The sequence below is a fragment of the Periplaneta americana genome, chromosome 5 (assembly GCF_040183065.1).
Source record: "Periplaneta americana isolate PAMFEO1 chromosome 5, P.americana_PAMFEO1_priV1, whole genome shotgun sequence".
NCBI lineage: Eukaryota > Metazoa > Arthropoda > Insecta > Blattodea > Blattidae > Periplaneta > Periplaneta americana.
Window position 1 is genome coordinate 1,190,288 of NC_091121.1, and position 25,988 is coordinate 1,216,275.

General features: G+C 33.3%; 2 protein-coding genes and 1 non-coding gene across 3 annotated transcripts in view; 2 read left to right on the forward strand and 1 right to left on the reverse strand.

Annotated features, from left to right (window-relative positions):
- Nucleotides 1–3,016: 3,016 nt before the first annotated feature.
- On the forward strand, nt 3,017–20,525 carry LOC138699410 (S-adenosylmethionine-dependent nucleotide dehydratase RSAD2-like). Its single transcript, XM_069825271.1, has 6 exons — nt 3,017–3,419; nt 7,229–7,390; nt 9,928–10,157; nt 12,566–12,715; nt 14,767–14,799; nt 17,070–20,525. Exons 1-6 carry the CDS (start codon nt 3,119–3,121, stop codon nt 17,232–17,234), a joined length of 1,041 nt encoding a protein of 346 aa, XP_069681372.1. The 5' UTR covers nt 3,017–3,118; the 3' UTR covers nt 17,235–20,525.
- Nucleotides 8,501–8,572, forward strand: TRNAY-AUA (transfer RNA tyrosine (anticodon AUA)). Its single transcript has one exon. It is a non-coding gene; the product is annotated as a tRNA-Tyr (tRNA).
- Nucleotides 20,526–22,286: 1,761 nt separating the features above from the next.
- LOC138699409 (transmembrane GTPase Marf-like) overlaps nt 22,287–25,988 on the reverse strand; it is a 44,738-nt gene continuing 41,036 nt past the window's right edge. The window contains exons 12-13 of the mRNA XM_069825270.1: nt 25,054–25,247; nt 22,287–23,053 (exon numbers count right to left, since the gene is read on the reverse strand). Coding sequence (XP_069681371.1) covers nt 22,849–23,053; nt 25,054–25,247 — 399 coding nt within the window. The 3' untranslated portion in view covers nt 22,287–22,848. The remainder of the gene's footprint in view (nt 23,054–25,053; nt 25,248–25,988) is intronic.

Below are 25,988 nucleotides of genomic sequence, written 5' to 3' on the forward strand. Positions count from 1 at the left end.
GCTGTTAAAGAATAAGGAATTCACAAGTTTCGAAGCAACAGCAATGGAAGAAGTTCAATCTATACCTCTTCTTAACAAGGCACCATTCCTTACTTCCTCTTGTAGAGGGTATGATGTCTGTTGTGATGTAATGAATAGTTTGCTGCTGTTGTAGGATCATTGGTAGTTTGTAATTTCTTGAAGCATTTTCAGAGCTCCGTATGGATTATCAGCAGGTACCTGGAAAAGAAGAATAATAATGCACCAATCTAGCATATAGACAGAAGCAAATTTTAAAATAAATCGACATTAGTTGGGTTATTAGTTTTGGAGTATTAAATCATTTTGTTGTTATTTTAGGAGTGGTTGAAGATAATAAACGACAAGTCTTTACAAAAACAGCCAAAACAGTCATTGTGCAATTCTTTTAGCAGAGAAATAAAAAATAACGTACAAAGTTATCTTTGATAATTTTATTTTAAATCAAATTCCGCTCGCATTTAGAGTGTTGTTATTCAACTGTCCGAAGATAGGTTTGAACCTCATAAGTAACACCAAGCATCATGAATGAGGCAATTAAGCCAGGAGATAATGGGGTAGGAACATTTAGATTAAATAGTTTATTTTATTCTCTTACCAATGAAAATTTAGTTAAAGAGACTGACACTACATGGAACCATGAAACAGCAGTCACTACTATTTAAAAATGCATTTCTGTACTACCTTTCAATAAAGTACAACTCAAATGTGATACTCGCAATTGTATAAGAAAACTATTCAATTACAGACATATTTAAGAATGTACAAAAATGAAGATTTATTAAGGGCTATTTGAAAGAATGCTACATTTGAAACTGCGATAACACATACCCTAAGATTTATAATAATAATAATAATAATAATAATAATAATAATGATGATGATGATGATGATGATGATGATGATGATGATGATGAAAAAATATATATCAAATTTCAGAGTGTGTAAACTGATCTGAATTTTTGTATGACGTAACATTTGCAATTCTTTCACTTGCTTCCTATCTGACGGTAATTGATTTCAGTTCTGTTTAGTTATTTGTTAAGATGCTAAATTTGTTCAGATGAGAACAAGTGATTCTCCTCCACGCGAAAGAAAGAGATTGTGTGTGTATCTAGAGAAATATGAAAAAATCTACACTTGCCTCCACAAAAGCTGAGGGCCAAGTTACTTTAAATTTTAATCATAGTTTGCATTCACTTTTTGAACCAATTAGGAGAGATTCAACCTTGCTAGCTAATACTAAAAAGGAAATACAATATCAATAATCATAATACTGTATACTTTATAGCTTACTATACAGTAATGCTATAAGTTCAGTTTATGAAAATGTATACTTTTCACTATACATTAGTAATTTTATTCGGTAATTTAGTAGCACAAAACCATTTCAATTGTTTTTTATTCTAAATTCCTAGTAACAAAATTACAATAAAATAAGCTGCTAATTAATAATTTAATATATTTTTTTTAGATATTCTCTCAAATTGCGAGTAATTTTCATAGATATATTTAAAAATAAGGTTTTGAAATACGTACAACGTTTATTTTTGGTACTGAATATGGTAATGTACATTCATCGGTTCATAATTTATTGGGATAAATTTCAAAACACAGATGCCGCCCTTCCCCTCTGCTCCCACCACACCCCTTTTGTTTTCTATTGTCACCTAGCTACCTGGATTGTTGTTACTGACATCTGCTCGTAGGATGAAAAAAAAAACAGTTTATTTTGGGTAATTTCCTAAATTTGATTAATAGAGATTAATAGAAGGGTATACACCATTTTTAAATAATGTAATACCCAAACGCAACTATTACATTAAATGGTTATGGAATCATCCTCAAAATTTTGCATAGAATAAACCTTATCGGAAATAATTTTTAAAGAAACTTTTGTTATGTAACATTTTTCATGAAAATCCATAATTCGATTTATTTAATTCATGCGCCCTTATAACCTCCCTATTAAATAAAGTATTTTGAATGGCATATAGCCTAAAATATAAGTTACAACGAACTTAATTTATATTCCAGTTTTCATATAAATCGGTTCAGCCATTATCGCGTGAAAAGATAACAAACATCCAGACAGACAAAAAAAAAACGATTTTCGGATTCAGGATGGTTAATTATACATGTTAACACCAATTATTTTCGGAAAAGCGAAAATTACCAGAAAAATTTCAGTTACAGATTTATTATTAGTATAAAATACAGATTATTTGTTAATTCCATAATCTTCATTTGTTCTAGAACAAACTTCTGCACGCGTTGTAACTGTAACTTCTGCACGCTGCAAGACCTCAATTTAGAAAAAAAAAAGTATGAAATCCTAGATCATAGTATTATATATGATCTAGGATGAAAAAAAAACTTGTGCAATTTGTTAAGGAGAACTACAATATTAAATAACAAAATGTTACATAATATCCTAGATCATATACGTAATATATGGGGCCCAACAGTTTCCGGCTCCCTCTTCTAATGAGACTTTGAAAAATTAGCGTTCCGTTTCATTGATCCATATGAGGCCCGGCGTTACATTACCCAATAACTAATTCATGACTCGCTTGGGTCATGAATTAGTTATTGGGAAAGATAACGTCGAACCTCCACCCCTAGATCATATAAACTAATATATATATATAGGCCTCCACACACGTTAGTTCGCCTATGTCATTCTAGGCAGGAGACCTCCCTTCAAATCTTTACCTACTCATACATCTGTATAAAATATTTCCCAATTCCATTCAACAGAATGCAACACTACTATATGTATAGTATATTATTGAATTTCACCATACAATGCAATATTGACAGATCGATTGTGCAAGCGGTTAGGTTGGCTACCGTGCCGCAAGACAGGGGAAGTACCGTACTATGCACAACTACGTTTCATGGCGCAATATAATGGAAGGGGATCCCCACCAGTGGACTGTTGGAGGGGGATCCCCTATCAGCGTGATTCCACATTTAGCTTATACACGTCGCAGGAAATCTGGGGTACGAAGTCTGTACGGAGTAATCTATAAAAGTGCTGCGACTTTTCGTAGTGGACATACATGATTGTAAGGCTACTTAAGTTTCATTATTCACTATGGCGCATAATGAATTGATTAAGTTCATAATTCAGTTGTTGTTACGACTGTATCACTATGGGTGGAATGAGTTCTTAAAAAAATATGATTATACGTCGCATTTTCTACTCAAAGTGCGTCAGCCATTAACCAATGGAATTCAGGTTCAGAAACAAAACGGTACAATACCGCGAAGTGTAAATTACCACTTCACTCGGCAGTGTAATTATCAGTGTGGATTCTGCTTCCATACGGCAAAAACATCTTTCGTGATGCCAATTGAAGAAGCTAAGAAAGGTCTGAAGCTATTGAAAGATGCAGGTAAGTCTCAGTTGTGTTCATCTTAACATTAAAATATGAAGAAATGGACGTGTTCACTCAATTTTACGTATTTATTATTCTTGCCTTGGTTTTTGCTTAAGGGAGGGGGGGCGGTACACCTACACAATTGTATAAATGTACGCGCAGGGTTGCCAGATTGGCATAACTAAAAGTAGCGAAAGCTCGCTGGAAAAGTAGCCAAAATTCAGAAAAAGTAGCCCAATATAAATGGCAAATTTATATTTCGCGGATTATATATATTTAACTGAATCGAAATGTTTTTTTTTTCAAGTCTCCTTTATGAGCACTAATTTGAACTTCATAAACTTTACAATCCGCTTTATTGCTGTCGCCTTTCACATCCTGAAGCCAGTTTGAGAATGAAGAACCATTTAACCACTGCCTATTAAACGTTTTGGTATACTTCTCCCATTTTTAGCAGTTACAGAACGAAATAATACATATTTCCATTTTCAGTATAATCACAAAACAAAATAAATGTATAAAAAAGTTATTCATTATCACAATTTAAAAATGTTACTGTATTTCACTTCTATAACAAATACAGTTTTCTTAAAATTATTTCACTATAGGACTCAGAATTGAATAATTAGCCTACATTATAATTAGGATACAAAAAAGTACAAAAATTAATTCTCTATAATATAACTTAAAAACTGTATATCACTTTTGTGCGAGATCATGCGTATTTGCTTGTTTTCCGCACAGAACCAATATGCGGTAAGTGTGAAATACCACATTCAGTATTCCCAACCTAACACACATAACAATTTCCCTCTTCTTACCGCTTAAGCGCGACATTCATTTTACTGCTTTAGGCTTTTAACATATTATTTTTAGAGACGTTTAACATAGTAATAATTATAAATTGGAAACTTACCACTGCAATTTCACCTAAATTGCAATGTTAATTATTGTTTTTAAATATTTTCAAAAATTAAGTAAAGTCTACTACTCCACGAAACTTATTGCATTCCTGATACAAGTAACATTAAGGAAGCCGTGAAAAAATCAACAAGATTCCAGATGCCGATGTTATTAGTGCAATATGTTATATAAATAATATTGTTAAAATATTAAAATGAAAAATAAATCATTACATAACCTTACCGTTTGTTGTAAGTTCGCATTTATAGACTGGGGGAGAAAAAAGACAGACGTATATCACGGCCTGCTAGAATATAGTAAAGACAGAAAACATTTTATAGCAACAATGTTGAAGAAAGATATTTTGGTTTTCCGAAGTTGCCGTCATTAAACAGAAACCAACATGGAGATTTCATTGCAACTAATTAGAAATTCGTCTTTCAGGTATGTAATAAACGATCTTCGCACAAAATAATGTACGATACACGAGCGGTATGTTTGTTTTCATGTTCTTGGAAATTAAAAAAGCTCAACTACGTTTCGCTTTTTCAATCTTTTCCTCGAACATGAAAACGTCAACATACCGCTCTTGTAACGTATGTTACTATTACAAAAGATCCTAGTTCCTAATTTAAGATTATTGTAATAAACTACATCGGCATTCACAAAAATACTAACGCTTGAATTGGAGGAAAAAGAGCAACTGATTATTATGTGCCTGCAGGCTGCACTTCGCCACTGCATTTCTGCTGGCACTGGTCATGGTAAAACGAGAAAATCCCCTTACACTGGCTTGGTCATGTGACATGTACAATAAATATATATTTCGCATAGGTACGTCGTTTCTCGTGGTTAAGGTGGTGGTGGAATAAAGCGAGACGTACACTAACAGGTTTTTTTACCTATTATTATTTATATTTCACAAATTCAAATCAGAAAAAAATAGCCTAAAATAGCCCCGAAAATTTTTGAGTAGCCCAAAAAGTTGCAAGTAGTCCAATGGTAAAAATCAATAGCCAATTAAAATTTTAAGTAGCTCAATTGGCTACTTGTAGCCCAATCGGGCAACCCTGTGTGCGTGTAAGTTTATAGGTCGGCACGAGATCTACCGTGCCATTCCGAGCAGAACCAAGTCAGCGTGAGTTCTGCAGAGTTTATTAATCGCGAGCAATGCTCTTACTTTTTTGCGGTCATCAATATTCGCGCACTTTTATCAAGTCCATCTTCTGGCGCTTACTTATGGCTTTAAGGAACCCGGAGGTTCATTGCCGCCCTCACATATGCCCGCCATCGCTCCCTATCCTGAGTAAGATTAATCCAGTCCCTGCCATCATATCCCACCTCTCTCAAATCCATTTTTATATTATCCTCCCATCTACGTCTCACCTCCCAAAAGGTCTTTTTCCCTCCGGCCTCCTAAATAACACACTATATGCATTTCTGGATTCGCCCATGCGTGCTACATGATCTGCCCATCTCAAATGTCTGGATTTAATGTTCCTAATTATGTCAGGTAAAGAATACAATGCGTGCAGTTCTGCACTGTATAACTTTTTCCATTCTCCTCTAACTTCATCCCTCTTAGTCCCAAATATTTTCCTGAACACCTTATTCTCAAACACCCTTAATCTCTGTTCCTCTCTCAAAGTGAGAGTCCAAGTTTCACAACCATATTGTAAAACAACTGGTAATAACTATTTTATAAATTCTAACTTTCAGCTTTTTTGAGAGCAGACTGGATGACAAAAGCTTCTGAACCGAATAGTAACAGGCATTTCTCATATTTATTCTGCGTTTAATTTCGTCCCGAGTATCATTTATATCTGTTACTGTTGCTTCAAGATATTTGAATTTTTCCACCTCTTCCAAGGATAAATTTCTAATTTTTATATTTCCACTTCATAGAATTTTCTGGTCACGAGAGATAATCATATACTTTGTCTTTTCTGGATTTACTTCCAAACCTATATATTTACTTCAAGTAAAATTTCCGTATTTTCCCTAATAGTTTGTGGATTTTCCCCTAACATATTCACGTCATCTGCATAGACAAGGAGCTGATGTGCCGGTAACCCGTTCAATTCCAAACCCTCTCTGTTATCCTGGACTTTCCTAATGGCATATTCTAGAACAAAGTTAAAAAGTAAAGGTGATAGTGCATCTCCTTACTTCAGTCCGCAGTGAATTGAAAAAGCATCCGACAGAAACTGGTACTTCAGAGGTGTAATATTGGCACTTAACTTTAAATATTCGGCACTTTTGTATTGACACTTCATTTGAAATATTCGCGTATTTCACATTTCTCAGTAGACATTTCAAAGGTTAGGCTAGGCTATGTTATGTAATGTTAGGTTGAGTTAGGTTACGGTTATTTCGCGGGCAATTTCTAGGAATCTGTTCATCTTGTGAACATTCTTGTGTATGCATTCTCTGATGAACATGTAGGCTGTGTGTTCTACAGACTCCACTTTTATGAACTACTCGCCGTTTTCAACGTATTCTTACGTCATTATCGGCTCGGCATGCAATGGTGCCTATAGTCTGCATCAATTGAATATGCACTTCAAGGTCAATGCATAATTGTCGCTTCTGTTCAGTCATAATATGTTTACGGAAGAGAATTTCCAGCAAACTTAATGCACAGCGTGCTATACCCCTGAATGAAAACATTGACCTATATAATTTTTACTACAAAAATTACACCTGCAAAAAAATAGATTAATCCCCAGTACAATACAACCGTCCTTGAAGAAATGTACCTATTATGAAAACATTGACTCCTAATGTTAATACTATATAATATATTTGCGTTCGAGTTTTTTTAACTGGTGTACTGGTGTCTTATTTTTAAGTTCATTCATGTAATCATTTGTAAAGCGTTGAAGATTTCTTTCATCAAATACCACTTCAAAAATTTACAGGTATGGAAAAAGTGAACTTCTCCGGAGGAGAGCCATTTCTTACAGAGCGAGGACATTACTTGGGAAAGTTGGTTCACTATTGCAAGGAGGAGTTGAAGTTACCCAGTGTAACGATCGTGAGCAATGGCAGTCTTATCAAGGAAGCCTGGTTCCGGAACTATGGTTAGATTATTGACACATACTTAACAGTGTTAACAGTTAATGCAGATTTCGCATTATGTTTTATCTGCTTCATGGTCTAAGAATTACCGTATTATTCAGAAATATAAAGGGGACAGAATCACTGAAATGTAGGTATATATATAGCAATAAATTCTTGAAGCAGACATCTCTCTGGACTGTAACATATTTCTTATATTATTTTGTTTGCTGCACTAATGAAGACTGTTGTGAAATATTTTATAATTAAATGCTATTTTTTTAAAGGTTAAAAATAAAAACCTTGATGAATAGGTTTGCATACAACACTGGACATAAGTTAACGTTTCAACTAGGTTCGTATTGACTGTTTCATTTATACTTCAGGAACAAAGTGTTTTGCTCAAGTCTGGGTATAGTTATTATTGTCGGTTTTGTTTTCATCTACCTGTTGCTTCAGAGTTTCATATTAAATTTGAAGTTCGTTTTATGTAACAATATTGTCTTCTACTAAATTACTTGGTCATTTTAGAAATGCTGTCCACAACAATACCAAGAAGAAATTTACATTTTTGTTGCCAAGCCTTGTTATAGAAAATAGAAACAAATCCATTATTCAAGGAAGTACCGCGTTCCCAGAATGAAGAGAAAGGAACAGAAGCACTTCAGCAATGTGATTTTTTATAGTCTATGTGAAGCCTTTTTTTTTCTGTTTACTACTACTTTGGTTGTTTTAAAATTTTAGTTTATTTTATATTTACTACATTATCTAATTCAATAAATATATATTATTTTAATGTACCGAAGTACATATGATATTTCCATGCAGATATTCTGCGTCATCATACAATGAAAGAGTATTGGAACAGAGAAAAATTCTCTCCGGTGCCGGGATTTGAACCCGGGTTTTCAGCTCTACGTGCTGATGCTTTATCCACTAAGCCACACCGGATACCACCCTGGCATCAGACAGAATTGTCTCTGATTAAGTTCCAACTCTTGGGTTCCCTCTAGTGGCCGCCCTCTGCACTACGTCATAGATGTCTATGAACATAGGACCGAAGTCCACACAAGAGTTGGAACCCAAGAGTTGGAACTTAATCAGAGACAATTCTGTCCGATGCCAGGGTGGTATCCGGTGTGGCTTAGTGGATAAAGCATCAGCACATAGAGCTGAAAACCCGGGTTCAAATCCCGGCGCCGGAGAGAATTTTTCTCCGTTCCATTACTCTTTCATTGTATAATTCAAGAAAGTTATTTTGGTCCTCTTTCAGTTTGCATTTCAGATATGAAAGTAAATTGTCCCAGATTTTCAATTTTTAAATATGACAACCCTACGAAGGGATCTACAATGTACACAGATAAAAGAGTCAGCTGGTGTGAGTTTGGGAATGCACCTAGCTTGAGGGTTAGCGCAATTGATCGTCATAGTGCCCCCCCCTCCTGAAATTCCATTCTATTGCATTCCATCCCTCATTTGTTAGAAGAAACCCCAGTTAAAGGCTACAACGGATTTTCTTATTAATGTATCAAAATTATCATCATTATTCTTGTAGTATCTTAGTTGTAATCCTTCTTACCTCGTGTCAGCAGATGTCCTGCAGTAACAATGTTACAAACTCATAAATATGCCTATAGTATAATCAGAAACTAAATTAAGACCTAGATATAAGATTGAAGAAGCCATGATTTGTAAAAATATATATGGTGAATAAGCTACTGCTACTGCTATCCTGCTGGATATATTAAGAATAAATGGTTCAGTGTCCAGTTTTCGCAGCTATATATGATCACTGATACTGTTCATATTATATAATATTTTATTTCCGTTTCTTGGGTATGGGGTCCGCAGTTGTGGCTATGTGAATAGCGTATCTGCTTACCAACCAAACAGTTCGTGATTCTACTCGTCTTGGGCAATGGAGGAGATTTATCTTCCATCTACGGAACTTAGTGTTTGTCCCTTGTCATGTGTTGTCTCAGTGGTGGCTCTGTGCCATGCTGACCACACGATCAAGGACGCCCGCAATGTGTGCCTGTCTATACCTATATAGGGCTACACTTCCCTATACCACATTGGATTGTAAGTCGGGTAGGAAAGAAGGAAGTTGAACAGTAGAAGAAAGAAAAAAGAGAGCATGGGTATGATCCGTTATTCAGTACATTATCTGAAATTGACTTCATTCTTTATATTTACTTCACGGCTATACGAAATTCTTGCAGCCTATTTAAGAATGTTGAGACCAGTTTTATTCGTATGTTACTATCAATTAAAGTCTTTTGCAGTTAATGATTTTAACCTTGGAATGCCATTGTCTTCAATTTAGTGGTCGATAAAATTACTTCGCCATGATTTTATAGCTGCATCAATTTATATTTTAGAATTCGTGATAAAGGTAAGTCACGATTGTCAAGTTATGATAGCTAAAAATAGCAGAGTCTATTAAGAAACAGCTATGAAGTATGGCAAATACTGCTGTCACAAGAAATATATAGGCCTATATACAGTTAATATTATGGACTGCTGGTTGTGATTGAATAGCATATTATATTTATTTCAGGTCAGTTCCTTGACATTCTTGCCATTTCGTGCGACTCATTTGAAGAAACAACAAACAAAGCAATAGGACGTGGACAAGGTAATAAGAACCACGTAGAAAATCTGAAGAAAATTCGGAACTGGTGTCATCAGTACAAAGTGGCCTTCAAGATAAATACCGTAGTCAATACATACAACATTGATGAAGACATGACTGAACAGATAATGGAACTCAATCCTATTCGTTGGAAGGTATTCAATGATTTTTCTAACAGAGGACATTTCAGAGGGTGTGTTCAAAACTTGGGGACGTGTACAGATCATCAAGTAGAACAATTGTTGAATAAGAAACCATTTCTACCAGATTCAACATGTTTTTCTATATGCCTATTAGGATATTCACACTTTGAGGATAGCATATTTATTGTTATTTATTTTATTAGTGTGACTCAGCATAGTGTGTTTGTCTTGTGACACAGAATAGCTCACAATAAATTTAAATACAAATATAAACAGATTTCAAACAAAATAAAGTAAGACATATCAAAAAGGAGCCCTGGTACAATTTAAATTGATAATTAAAGATGTTGGCGAAATATCGCTAGGAGAAAATTTTATTATGGTGGTGACGATGGTATCTCGAAGCCCTCTCTTCAGCTTGTATTATTATTATTATTATTATTATTATTATTATTATTATCATTATTAGAGCCCTGATGTTTAGGCATTTATAACAGTTAATATAGGCAGGCAAAAAAGGCAATAAAAACGTAAAAAAAGTCACAATAATTTTTGAAAAAGACAAATTTTAAAAGGCATAAAGGCATATTGCTAAAATATTAGCAAAAATTTAAATATCAACATAACTCACATATTTACTTTGGTAGGTGACACATGTTGACTTATAAAATACTTCTTTTCGTGATTAACTGTCTTTTCACAAACCTTACATAACAAAACTGTTCCATCGGTTGAAAACACATGCGTACCAAATTCACTAAAGTAAGCATGAAGTTTACTTTTCTGTCACCCGACAATAACTGACTGTTCCTCACTCAAATTTTTCTCCTACAATAATAAACACGTATAGCACAAAACTGTAACAAGCAAACAATTGAAAATGCTACGTGACAACTTCTATGACATCGAGCTTAATATTTAAAATTATAAAGCTGATTGTTAGTATCGTGAAGACATGACAATATTATATTTGTAACTGTGGATTGTCGATCATTATTCATATTACACCAATAGTATTAAAGCACGATTATTAGCAAATTAAGCACCGAAATAAATTACTTTTATTTACTATTGTTAGTAAAGTTAGTCAATGTTTCAAATATTTAAATTTCATACACATGACAATTAATATAAAATTGCAAAGAAACAAGAAATGTAGCTTTAAAATAACAAAAAAAAAAAAAAAAGACATTTATTAGTAAGAAACACCTTATAAAGGCAAAATAAAAATGGCCCTATCACTTTGATTTGCTCTAAATCACATTTATATCTATTCAAATAATGATTTACTTCCACCCAGTGAAAAAGCATTTTCCCAAAATCCGGGCTTTAATTATTTATTATTATTATTATTATTATTATTATTATTATTATTATTATTATTTACGTCTCTCACATCTTAATAGCATTAATAGCTGCATGGTAATAGAATCCACAAGGTTGCCAAATTTTCATACTCAGGGTGAGAATCAAACCTGAGATCTCATGATTTGTAATCAAGAAAAAAGAAATGTTATGTTTTATTTAACGACGCTCGCAACTGCAGAGGTTAATCAGCGTCGCCGGATGTGCCGGAATTTTGTCCCGCAGGAGTTCTTTTACATGCCAGTAAATCTACTGACATGAGCCTGTCGCATTTAAGCACACTTCAATGCCATCGACTTGCCCGGGATCGAACCCGCAACCTTGGGCATAGAAGGCCAGCGCTATAACAACTCGCCAACCAGGTCGACGTAATCAAGAATTCTGATCGCTAAACCACAAATAAAATGTGATTATTACTATCATTGATAGATATATCATTGCCTGTTGTATATGCAACTAGCAGAACCATGGTGTATCTAAGGTTGCATTGTATTCTACGAATGCTGATAACAGGAAAACTGTCGTATTCTATACTGCTATTTCGAATTCTACTGTAAATAGTCTACCACAGCTTCACAACACTGTTTCTTTTCACTTTGTCCAGATATGGTAAACTAAGGCATTCTTAATTCTGTTTGACATTATCAATGTGAGCTGATAAACGTTTCCTGGAGTGCTCTCAATCATTTTTTTTCATGCTGTACTTATATGGCTTTATTACTGTTTCTGCAGGAAGCCATACAAATAATATTATCACGCTTAAAATTATGTCGTCTTTGCCCATATTTAAAGTCTGTACCGAGGATTTGATGACCTTTAAGGATAACTAAATTTATAGACTTATATTTGAATTTTGTTACTCACTTTGGAAAAATCTTGTCATTTTAAATTAGTTTTTCATTATCTCTTCTATTCAAATGCCAACATATCAGCATATTCATAAACTCTTGGTTTCTAAATGTAATATTATTTTAATCTGTAATTGATATTTAATATCCTCTTCCACACTAAGAGAACGTGCTTTTTAATATTATTGTGGTAATTACTGCTTTCAGGTTTTTCAGTGTTTGCTTCTAGAGGGGGAGAATGCGGGACCAGACGCATTGAGAAATGCTGAGAGATTTTACGTCACTGACGAGCAGTTTCAAAACTTCCTTGAGAAACACAGAAGAGTTCCGACACTTGTGCCAGAATCTAATGTGAAGGTGAGTTTGTTTCCTGCAATTAAGTTTTAAGATATTAAAATATCCATTTTGAATCTTGCGTACACCACTTTTAACACTTGAATATAATTAATTGATGAACTAGTGGACTTACTCGTGTTAAATATGTAATATAGCTGTAAGCCAAACAAATATTACATATTTAACACGAGTAAGTCCACTAGTTCATCAATTAATTATATTAAAATAGGTTTGTCTTAAAAGTAATCGAGGAAGTGTTACAAATATGGAATACCGTTAAACCATTTTGTTTTTTTCGTTTTGGAAAGAACATGTTTTGAATACTGAACGTGAAGTATATCATCCTGTTTATTGCTGAATGTCCCCCGTGAATGGTACACCAGACTTAGAAGCTCGTATCATTTTTCAAACACTTAATAAACTCTATAAGACGTTTGAAAAAATAATTTCCTCAAAATCTAACATATTTCTTTCATAAAAATGGAGATACAAATATGAAATACTATTAACAAGGTATAAGGTTAACAAAATTGCGAAGTCAAAACGGCATCTACTAAGAAAAGATTAGAAGGTGTTTTTTCAACCGTAATACTGAATCCAGATGAAATGTCTCTCACGTCTTTCCTCAAATTTATGTTATGATTTATTGCATTGCCTTTTCATTCCACTGTTTTCTAAGTTTGTTGGAAGGTGAGGTTTTCTCTCATCCTACAGGTGCTAACACAAATAACGAAATAGAAAACCAGGGTATAAAGATGGAATACTAATAATACCGGTACTAGTAATTCATATTTGTGACACTGATGATATAAGTCATAACCTCAAAACATATCATTTAAAAACGAAATCAATTAAATATACATTGCTATAAACGTAGATTATTTCTGTTGAATATAACCATTAATATTTCTAACACTGAGGAATAGCAATGTATATGCAAGAAAAGAACAACGTCAAAATTTTGACTTTCTTCGAAAACTCAATATCCTCTATTAATAGCTTACATTACTTTATATTCAGTCTTTAACAGAGAACAAATTTATTCGTTAAATATGTTTCATTCCACTTATAAATATTCTCTTTATGTGACATAATATTAATTGCTTAGTAGATAATATTACTTGTTGCATTTACACTCTGTGTTCGTGACCAATACAATGTTATAAGAAAAAGTTCACTCTAGGCAATGAGGAAAAATATATTCCACCAACCACTGACTTCGAACAAATTTAAAATTAGGGCCTATTAAACAAATGTCGTTAATTTTGAACATTTGAATATTTTTATAGGATTTTTCTACAATACAATAGCTATCTTTTACTCAAAGAAATTTTTATCCTCCACAAATTTCTATCCCCAGCATCTTCTCCAATAAGATCTCTTCTAGTCATACTCTTCTGACGCAATTCATCCATTGGTCTCTTGGTTTTACTCTTTTTCTCCTTCCCTCCAGTCTATACTCCATCTTCGGTATTTTTTCATTTTTCATCCTCTTCATGTGTCTTCCTTCAATTACTTGAATAACATTCTTTTCTGTCTCCATAATTTCTCTAATTCTTTGATTTCTAATTTGTTTCCTTCTTGATTTTCTCGCTGTTCTCCGAAAGTTCATTTCACATTTAAATATAAAATCATGAATATAAAAGAGAATTTATGTACAGTACTTATATAATGAGTAAATAATTATTACTAAACATTATTTAAGTTGAAAGAAAACAGGTACCGGTACGTAAAAATTTGTTCTTTTAAACTATGTACCGTACTTTATTAATTTTGTATTATAGGAAAATATATTTTAAATGAATAATGGAAATGGAGCTTACTGAAATCTTGTAGAAATAAAAACATAGTGACAAATAATGAAGAGAAAACACAAAAAAACAGAACAGAGCTATACCACAGCTAATCATTTATCCTCTGTAATCACAACAATGTGAAAAAACTCAATAATGTATACGTAATGTTTCCACAGATATACCACAGATACTGTGGATATACTTACTGCACATGTAAAATCCAATAATAATTACAATAAACATTATTTTAACTAATAATACTTATTGATCTTGCAGATGCAGAATAGCTATTTAATCCTGGATGAATACGTAAGTATTTCAGTTTTGCCTACGTAATTTTAATACTTACAAATTTAAAGCTACTTTCAGTTGCTATGCTGCTAACTCATAACCTAATATTCAGTCCTTTGTAATTATTTTAATTAATTAATTAATCAATCTAAATTAGAAACTGTTATTAATTCAGTTCATTTTATAAAACATAAAATAAAAAAAGTTATTACAGTACAGTAATATATTATTGTATATAATCGAAACCTTTATAATATATTAAAATATTGGCTCAGATGTACTATAAGGGCCACCTATCACCTTAGTGCGCAAAAATAGATGTTTCAGGATAACTATTCCTAATTTTCAGATGTGATATTAAAATTAAATAAACATGTTACTTTTCATGTTGAGATTATTTGAAATCCTCATTTCTTTCATATCGTTATAACTTTTTCTTTCTTTCATTAGAAGCCAGTGTCAATAATAGTTCGTAGACTTATGTTGCTCCCTCCATAACCAATATTATTTTTCGGTATTCATTTATTAGTTGTTACTAGACTTGTAAATATGTTTCTGTGGGACTGCACCTTTAACAGTTTAGTTATGTTCTACAAAATGGTGATTTTACCGATCCTAATTTATGTTGCCCCAGCTTGGTGTTACATCCCAAAAACAGTGTTTCAACCTCTTCAAATTGTTCATAATATAGTGCTCCGAATAATACATAATTCAGACTGGTACACAACTAATGTACAAATACACTTTGATCTGGACATGACATTTCTGAAAGACTTATTACGTGAACAAGTAAAGAAGTTTTATAACAGTGCAAATTCTAGTGAAAATCCATCAAGTGTCTAGGCCAATACAATGCAAATTTCTACAAGAAGCATAGAACATAAAAATCTTTTTTAAGTGAATAACATGCACTGTTCCACAACCTCCGACTTCCTAACATCTACATTAATGTCTCCGTGTCCAATTGTATTGACAACTGGACATAAACAATAGGCCTACTTGTGCATTATTATTTAAATTTTAACTAAATATGAAAAGGCAGAAAACATATTTGTTTTGATACTTTATCAATAAATTGCTGAATGTGAGGGAAAAAAACCCTTAACATTGAGCATATTCCGAATCTCACCGGTGAGTAATCTGATGGCATCATGGTGTTCCGAATTCCACTGATGATGTCATTGATGCTCCACCGGTGTCGCACCGATGCCATCAACTTGCAGAGATGGTGGCAGTCTCCATCAGCCACCATCAGTGAATCTGATTGGTTCTTGTATAGGGCGGGAATTAGCAGACGAATAACATCCGTGCACTGTTGTGTCATGGCGGTGTGTTCTGCTTTAGTTCTGCTGTATTGTTTGTAATGAGCACAACGTAAAAACAATATGTTAATGGCTTATGAGCGAACATGTCAACGGACCCATTATTACTACCGGTTCAAGAAATAAATTGTTTATGCTATCTTTTCTTTGAACGAGATTGGAGTACGAAAATTTCGCAAAATTTTTCTAGCGTAGCACACACAACAACTTGTACAGTCGCCATGACAGCCATCGATCCTTCCAGCAGTTTTGTTCCTTATTTCGCTGCAACGTGACGTCATTGAAGCCACCAGACTGGTGAGATTCGGAATACGCTGATAGGCAGAGAATATATATTTTGACTTTGCTTGGCTTTTTAAGGGCCGTATCCAGGTTGGATTCTTGCACATAAGCTTAAACTGACCCATTGTGCTTCTTATTGTCCAAGTCCGACCAGTGATCCAGGTAGTATTCGTGAATCCGATGGTGTGTCATCTTTCCTCAGTTTTGACCGAGTTAGATCCCATTTGCAGACGAGTTACTGATAAGTTCCAGGATCTGGAGCCCGAAGTCCTTCCCATATCAGCATTGGTAACCCACACTACACCCCAAGACTTCACTCCAGCCTGTTTTTAACTTTTGCAGATGATAGTTGAAACGCGGGAAAGATGAAGTGTGTTTATGGATGATTGAGGGAATCAGGAGTACCCCGAGAAAAAACTCTCTGCAATTTCCACTTTGTCCACCACAAATTCTGTATCGATCTAGCTGGGGATCGAACTTAAACTGTCTGGATAGAAGACCAGCACACTGGCGCTTGAGCCACAGACGCTGTAACATTGTGACTTACATATGAAATTATTTTGTTAAGAACATGATGTATCATTTCCCGCCATGTTTCTTATAGTGTACGGTAATTATAAAATGTTAGAGAGATCAAAATCCAAAGGAATGTAATGGCAGAACATATGATACATTCTGTTTCAGATGAGGTTCTTGAATTGTCAAGAGGGAGCAAAGAAGCCTTCTCTCTCAATCTTAGACGTGGGTGTGGCAGATGCTTTGAATGAAGCTGGATTTGATGAGAACATGTTCAGAAAACGAGGTGGAATTTATAAATGGAGTAAAGCCAATATGAATCTGGACTGGTAATTCATACTTCCCATTATTAAAACTACATAACACGAAGATATTTAGAGATCAAGTTACCTTATAAACAAAGTATACCATGCAACAGTATTGTGGAAACATGTATCTTGTGCTGATACTGTCAATATATAAGGACCAAAGTTTACAAGTATGATATTATATAAAACAGACATTAATATTAAACTATTGATGTCTTACTTATAGCCTATGTGAATCTAAACGTACTGGTATATTAACAAATAGTTCCTAAGTGATTTGGATACAATATTACAAATTCCAAATATGATCTGCACAGCACTAACGTAAGTAATAGTTTTGTGATATAGTACTCGCACTGTGATCTTACGAAGCACTGTGTAAAGAAAATCCTTTATACATTTAGTTAACATTATTATAGGCCTATAAATTTTTATGACTGAACTTCTGAACTTTTAATATATTGTAAAATTTGATAGTGGAGAGGAACACACAATTCTGACTTTTTTTTTTTGGGTGCAGTGACAGGACTCGTAACTTGCTGTCATCTCTATGTGCATCGCTCATTGACATCGCTAGTGTCGTGAAGCATAGAGCACAAAAATGTAAAGGTGAAGATATAAATGATACATTTATATTTTCATAAAATTTGCTCATTTACTATTCTGTGATACAGAATTTACAAAGTGTTATAAATATAAAGAACTTTGACAGATACCGGTAAGCACCTTGATGTATTCTCAAGTGTTTTCAAACGTTATATAATATAATCTTGTTTTAACTCCTGTTTCAGTCACATATTAATCACAGTCAACATTTCAAACTAAATTAAAATAGTATCGTATGACGGAGATATTTATTTTTAATAACAATCAGAAGATTCTCGTATTTTCTCGACTACCCTGCGCACTCGAATAAGCTGCGCATCACACTTTTGAAAGAGGGAAAAGAAAGAAAAATACAAATGGATATATTGACGCAACATAACTTAGGTGACATTACGAAAGTTTCACCAAAAGGCAAATGCCGGGTAATCTTTTGGCGAATCCTCGGACCTCACCTCCTCAGTGTAGAAAATTACTACATTGTAAAACTGTAAAAATTGTAATTGTAATATTGTAAAATTTTGACTTGTTCCATATCTTAAAGCTTCATTGCTCATGTAAGATCTACAAATGACCGAACGAACGAACGCTAGTGTACACTCAAATTTGTAATAAGTGTTAATATCACGATACGCGCCTTTCGTATGGCTTGCATATATGAATGTGACAGGTTAGGTTCGGTGTTGTTATGCCTTGAATATACGGATGTGTGACAGGTATATCTGTGTGTGTGCGCTTGCGTGTATAATGGTACGCGAAAATAAAAGAAGTGAATGTCAATGCAGCGAATACATGCAATCCGTCAGTTTGCACTTAAACAAATGTATTCACGATAAATTGAAAACAAACACGACTACAGTTCAATTGACATCAAATTTTATCATAGAACGCGTATTTCAAACTCATCCTATGCGCACCCACTGCATGCTAGTTGTCTTGCTTAATAGGCCGTTTATACGATATCCTGCAATATTAATATAGCACGTGTCAGCAAATTAAGTTTCTTTATTTTGTATGATACTACGTGGTTTGTTATAATAAATACCTGTTACAACTATCAATTTCTTCATTCTGAGCTGTTTTCGTCTTCACAATCGTCCTGTTCCATCCAGCTGATTGAAGATACACTTTTTGAAGCTCTTTTCAACGAGGAGCGATATGCGTGCTCATACATCACAAATCAATTTTAAAATATAAGCTGCACAAACTATACACTTATCGCACTTGAACTTTATTCTGACACGTGTACTTCTAATCCAAACGCCATTTAATAATGTTAAGAATTGAAATATTCGCGCGGGAAGGTAATTGGCGTGAGCTACAATTACGAATTGCGCGGGAAACTCGGGCAATGTAGCCAACTTTATTTCGAGTAAGTCGCGTACCCGCATTTTTTGCTTGGATATTTCGGGGGGGGGGGGGAAGGGCTCGAGGTATTCGAGAAAATACGGTATTGTCTGAAAAGTATATTTTTCTTGTCTGTTTTCGTAAAATAATCACTTTTTTTGTCTATATTTATGATGCGCCCAAAATGAGGTTCTCTAACACACAGGGTCTAATCGTTTAAAGTATTCAGAATATCTTGCATGCTTTTACAATGCTATAATGTAGTAAATGTTATTTAGGGTTAATAGTTTCGAACATTTACAGCAATACATCATATTAAATAAATGTTCTACAGACTACAGGTATAAATACTTTATACTTACTTAAATGCATACCAGAGTAATTTTTTTTCCGAAAATATATTACAAATCAACTGTATAATTATGTACAAAAAGGTATCAGGTGAAAGTACTCTATATTATATTCAATAGACTGTTTTACAAATTGTCAGTGTAGGCTTGATGTTATTGAAAAATGTGTTTTATTTGTTAAGCTTCATAATTACACCACCGAAACAAGAACTCTATGTACAAATTAATGAGTACAAATATATTTTGGTGATAATTTATATATATATATATATATTTTTTTTTTTTTCCAAAAAAGGTAACATAAATTTCGGAAATGCTTTAAAAAAATTAACAATTTCGGAAAATATAAATTTAGCATCGGAAATCATACCAAACTGAGAAAAGGATGGAGTTATTTTAACACACACAGTATATATAATTTTATTATATACGTTAAAAAAAATAATTCTCCACATTCTCTCAAGAGAACATACTGTAACTACACTTGCAACATGAATAGTTGCAATTGTCATAATTTATTTAATTTAGTGCAACTATATCTACTGTAATTGCATACAAATTATTCAAAATTAAAATTACTGAAATTTTCAAACTTTCCGAAATTTATATTACTATTTCCGAAACTGAAATTACTTTCTCCGAAATTGTACACTTTTTCCGAATATAATTTCCGAAATTAAAAAGGTAGTGTAGTTTGTGTACCAACTGAAGTGACCTGGATTGTAACAACATTTGCCTTTAAGTTATCTGATAATATTGTTTAATCACAGATTAAAGGTGATGCCATGACTACGGTTCACATGAGTGGCTATAGTCTTAATTTATGTCTAATTAGGATTGTTACACTTTTTGTTTAGACTGTATACCTGTAATTGTACGATGAAAATAAATGCACTTAGTTTAAAATGTTTCAGAATTTTATTTCCTATATGATTGTAAAATAACCACCATTGCAGGAGGAGATCAGATCTGCTCCTTGGGTGTCATATATCAAGATTCCTTAATATTTGATTCAACTGTGGTTATGAAAAAACATTTATATGCAACTAGAAATACTCACTTCATCTTTACTAAAAGCCGATCAAAAATTCACAGTATTAAATTCTCCCATCTGTCCTTCCTTAACATATCCATTTATTTATTACATCTGAATTTAACAATATACCAACTAAATTCTTACATGATGCAGACAAAATGATAAAAAGTTCCCTTAAGGAAATGTTAAAACTCCCAACAGATATACTGAATAACATGATATATTCCGAGGAAAAATTAAAAGGACTTGGCCTATATAATTAACACTTTTAAAATCTTGTAATGTTTACAAATTAATTGCTCAAAATGAAAGTTTATTATGCTCGAAGTCTCTCCAGATAGAAAAAAAAAAAAAACATCTAAAATTTATTAATCCATAATGTAATCTATATGACTCCAAAAAATTCACCATGAACTCGGGCAACGGGAATTTACCGCTTGGTGTCAGCTTCCCCAAAAAGGGCTTTGAGTAGAGATTTATGAAGAATACACGCTTACCAATTTTGGGTCAGGAATCATGAAGGCCTTTCCTGCAATGAATGGCATGAGGCCCTTAAAATGTTAGTCAATGTTTCTGTAGTTCGCTTCATTCTGAGCAGGACCTTGGACTCTAGCCTCAGCACTGTCAAAGAGAGAAAGAAACTCTTGCCTATGTCCTAGGGTTCTGTTCTGCATGGCAACCTGCTGAGAAACATTCGCCAGCATTAGGTTCGCTGCTTTATCTCATTCACCACTGTAGTTTGTAATGTTCTCCTAATGTAAAGTAACTGCAAAAAAGATCATAATGCATACCTGCTCCAACAATATTATTATGTTGGAGAGTAACCACTTTGATTCTGGATATAATGTATGAGCAGTTTCTAATGCCAATAATTTCATTATTTCTTATTTTCATTTTTTTTCTTCAAATTTTCAACTGAAAATTATATTATAATCATTGTATTCAAATGAGGATCTCACGGAAATGGGTCAAGGTCGCAGTAAAAGAGTACTAACTTGATATAAACTTTGCTACTTGACAATTAAAATGAATATACTCAAACTTCATATTAAATTTAAATTACAATCTACGAACAAAAAGCATTTTGTAGGTGAATGTTTGTTTCACAAGTCTGCAGCATTGTTGTAGACTGTAATGGTTGATTTTATTGCGAAATTTCAAATCAAAACAAATTTAGTATTCTGTGTTTTTGAAAATGTAAGTTTTTCTAATGTTTACTTTGTAGTTCATTTTCTCGAAAGTTAAAAATTCACAACACATGTACGTTTATCTCAGAAACTAAGTCAGCTCGAAGAATGACGTTTTTACAGCTTATCTACAGAATTACATTCATTCCTGAGCTCTAGTTTCAGGCCATTTGGATAAAACCTTTTTTATGCATGAATAATAATGTAATTTCATTTTCTTAAAAAGTATTCGGTTACAAAGAAAATCATAATTTATTATTCTCACAAAGCACACTTTCTAAACAACAGCTCGATACTTTTGAGATAAAAAACAATCTGAAGTAAAATTTTCATAGACATATCTATAATACTTTCTGAGATAAAAGTACTTACAGATGATTAATTTAACATTGGTAATAAAGGGCCTCTGATTTCATCTTAAACAACTCTCATTTGGGAGCAGAAACAGATGAACTACTTTGCATGAAAGAAATGATTCAGCACATCCTTAGCAGACAGGTGTCAACGAGATTGCAGCAATGATACTAAAATTCATGGAAATAATGAGAGAGTGATTTTTATGAAGCAGAATTTATATAACAACCAATAATTACAGTATGTCACTTATTTAATATTCGAATATATACACATTCTATATGGACAATCATGTTTAATATTAGCTCCCCGACTAGATGTGGGTACATAGGTAATTTATTACATTTTATAAATAGTGTAAATTTATGTTACACAAGAATTTTAACTGATAATAATTTGTACCTTTACTGACTATTTACACAAAGTGTAGACATACCTTACAAACATAACTGCAATATCAGAGTTAATAAATATTCCAAGATTGTTAGATACAAAATAATATCTAACAGTGTTCTAACGACTGTATTATAAAACACTAGACAATTTATATGTTAACCCACAATTTACTATTCACTGCCAATCCTGCAAGTATCCACAATCCACATTTAAACTCTATGAAAGGTCACTTAAATATTCGGTATAAAATATTTTTATGAGAAAAAAAAAATCATAAAATATCTTTCTGAGTACAGACCAACACTCCATTACATTCAAAAAAGAAAACAAGAGTTCATATTACAGTATAGTTTTAGTTGACTATTCTTATTCACGCAATTTTAAATATGCGTCGTCAAACAATTCTAGCTCCTTTGTGATATAGTTTGCTTTGTTTCTCAAAACTTTTGCAGAGTTGGCTGCCTCTTCTAACTGCCTAATTTCCTTTTCCAGTGTCTTGATTTCCGTATCCATGTCATTAGTTGCTTCATCAACTAAGTGGCACAATCGTGCAAATGTGCTCGACAGTTCCCTGTAAGTAACAGAAATAATTAACATTACACAAATTCAGTTAAAAATTTACTTGAGGCTTAAGTCAAACATATTTAAAAATATGTTTCATAAAATAAGGTTTTCACAAAAAGGAGGGCCAAACTGTGTTCCACATGAATGGTACTTAATGGATTGTCTTTCATTAACAAATTTTCTTTCCTTTGAAGAAAGTATAGATTGAATTGTTAAGTGCAGATTTAAATTTCATAGAAAATTTTCTAGTCTAAATGTTCCAAGTAAGTCAATGAAAAAAGGGTATTTTGCAGTACTGGTTCGGTGTTGCACAAGAAAGCAAACAGGAAAAGGACTCCTTTAATAGAAAAAAAATTGGATGAAGTTGGATGGATCACCATTAGAAAGAAGTTCAAGGAAACCTATCAATCATCTAGCAGAACAATGTGCAGTTTTACATGGATCTGCTCATATAGCAACAAAATTACTGAAATTGCAATTGCATAAATAGTTCAAAGACCGAATAATCCCCCCCTCCCCAAAAAATGCTAGAATTGTGAATCCAGAACTGATATTATTAATCGCAAAGCATGGCTACATTTACCAGGGTATGTAAGTTCCCAAAGTAATCGTTATTGGAGTTCAGAGTTCAGATGCATCTCATCAGTTACATGAGCGCCATGACACTTTAATGGTGTTCATTACACTAAATAAGAAGAACTGGGTCTAATCTTCATTCCATACAAGACTCTGTGTGTAAACAAATGCACGTGTCTGAAGCCCTTCCTATTGGCTGCAGGACAAAGAGCCTATTTATGGTCTAGAATGTGATGTTAATTAATTCCTTGTTTGAAAGCACAACTTGTTACATATTTTCGAAGTGTTAATGGGAAACTTTCTGTTTTTATAAACACGAGAAGGCAATATGATATAAGCAGTTAATAGGATATGGTGTCGATGTTGTGTTGTGTTAAATTGCTTGTTGTTAATGTCCTGCAACGTATGTACAGTGATAGTGTATGCCAGACATTTTCAACTAATGTGCAGCTAGAAAATGAAGATAGTAAAGGTTGTCATAGCAAAAAAAAAAAAAAAAAAAAAAAAAAAAAAAAAAAAAAAAAAAAAAAAAAAAAAAAAAAATTGGGCCCAGAAGTCAACTTTCAGTGAACGCAGCAGAAGTCAACATCCAATAAATACAGTATGGCAGAGATGAGAATGACCAACGAGCCAGGTCACTAAGTTAGAATATGGTCGTATTTACTTGTTTTTATGGAAACAGTTCCTACCTAGCTAGGAACCATTCCTTTACATTATTTGAATGTGCTGTGGGATTTTTAAATTACAAATTTAGTGTGACTCATGTTGAAAAATGCTGGTGTAGGCTATAATGTCTAAACCAGTTGCCAGTAATTCAGGGCTCAAACATCCTACGGGGAAACTCTTTAGAAGTAGTTCGTTATGAATGCTTCATAATGCAAGTACATTTTTGTAAAAATCCTGCATGCATTCGATGCTTTATGTTAGGTTGTTAGTTTAAAATAATTATTTGTTATATCAGCTATACCATGCCATCTATCATTGCTTCACATGAGTTGATGCCTCATTTTCCAGCACGAAGACAGAAATAATCAGCAGATGGGGCATAGAAGGATTTTGCACTATGTTTGTTGATATGCGGAGTCATCTTGTATGGTATGAGGATGTGTTCAACAATTTATTGAAGTGATGTAAATCTTGTCTACGAGCAGATGGACATCATTTCGAACAACTGTTGTAATTTAAGGCGAGATTAAATATTGTAATAGCATTTAATTACACTCTTAATCCTATAGTTTAATCATAAAATTTAAGTGAATAGTTTCAGTTTGCCTATTTCATGGTGAAAGTGGGTCCCATTACAGTGAACGAAGGGCTAGCAACAGACCAGGAAACAGCTGCTATGTGTTGGAGAAACCCGGTATATACAACTAAAACAAGCTCTTAACTAAGCTATTTTCAATTCTTCTGAAAACTGCAGGTGATACTTACCGCTGAACTTGATGGGAGCAATTAGCAGATGTCAAATCAACAATTAGTCGTAGCTTCTTTGTTGCGTGGGAAACATATTGCCTTTTGAACTCTCGTTCTTTTGCTTTGTTGGCCCACATCAATCGTTCGTATAGATATATGCACCCATAAACTGCACCCGTGACTAGAATTAATCTCCAGCCAACAGTCAACATCTATTCAGGAAATGAAAACGTAACTTAATTACAATATACTCCAAGAAAATGTACATAATGGAGCAATAGTAGAATTAAAATGGCTTGGACACACAAAACCATCCTATCACAAATCTCGCAAATTCTATGAGTAATAATATATTCTTCAACAGAATTGAAAATCATACAAGAAATATAACCTACAAATAAAAGACACAAACTGACATGGGGTTCTAGCTAGGTCAATTGTAGTTTATGACAAGACATCTTATAAATGCAACATGGTAAAATAGAAAGTCTACGAATAATTCAAATGATAATACAGCAGTTATCTTTACTAAGAGACTAGCTTTATTCAAACATTCAAAATATTAATTAATAAGAACATTTTCATAATGACCTGCAAATGATAAAATGTAAGTCAGTGCTTGTATAATATACATAATAATATAATACAAATCCTACTGTGAAATTTTCAAATATATATGTATTTATGTACGTACACATATGTACGTATCTAATGCCTACCCACTTCACTTAACATGATTCGAGTTCCGCATATTGCAGGTAAACTTGACTCTCAGTTTGAAAGGAACAGACGTTAAGGATGTTCGAGAATAAATTGCTTAGGAAAATATTTGGGGCTAAGAGGGATGAAGTTACAGGAGAATGGAAAAAGATACACAACGCAGAATTGCACACATTGTATTTTTCACCTAATATAATTAGGAACATTAAATCCAGACATTTGAGATGGGCAGG

What these genes read in the sequence shown, in the direction of transcription:
- LOC138699410 (XM_069825271.1), top strand. Translation starts at nt 3,119, where the DNA reads ATGGCGCATAATGAATTGATTAAGTTCATAATTCAGTTGTTGTTACGA. An exon ending in GAAGCTATTGAAAGATGCAG is followed by an intron (nt 3,420 to 7,228) that starts GTAAGTCTCAGT and finishes AAAAATTTACAG; the next exon opens with GTATGGAAAAAGTGAACTTC. An exon ending in TGCCAGAATCTAATGTGAAG is followed by an intron (nt 12,716 to 14,766) that starts GTGAGTTTGTTT and finishes TTGATCTTGCAG; the next exon opens with ATGCAGAATAGCTATTTAAT.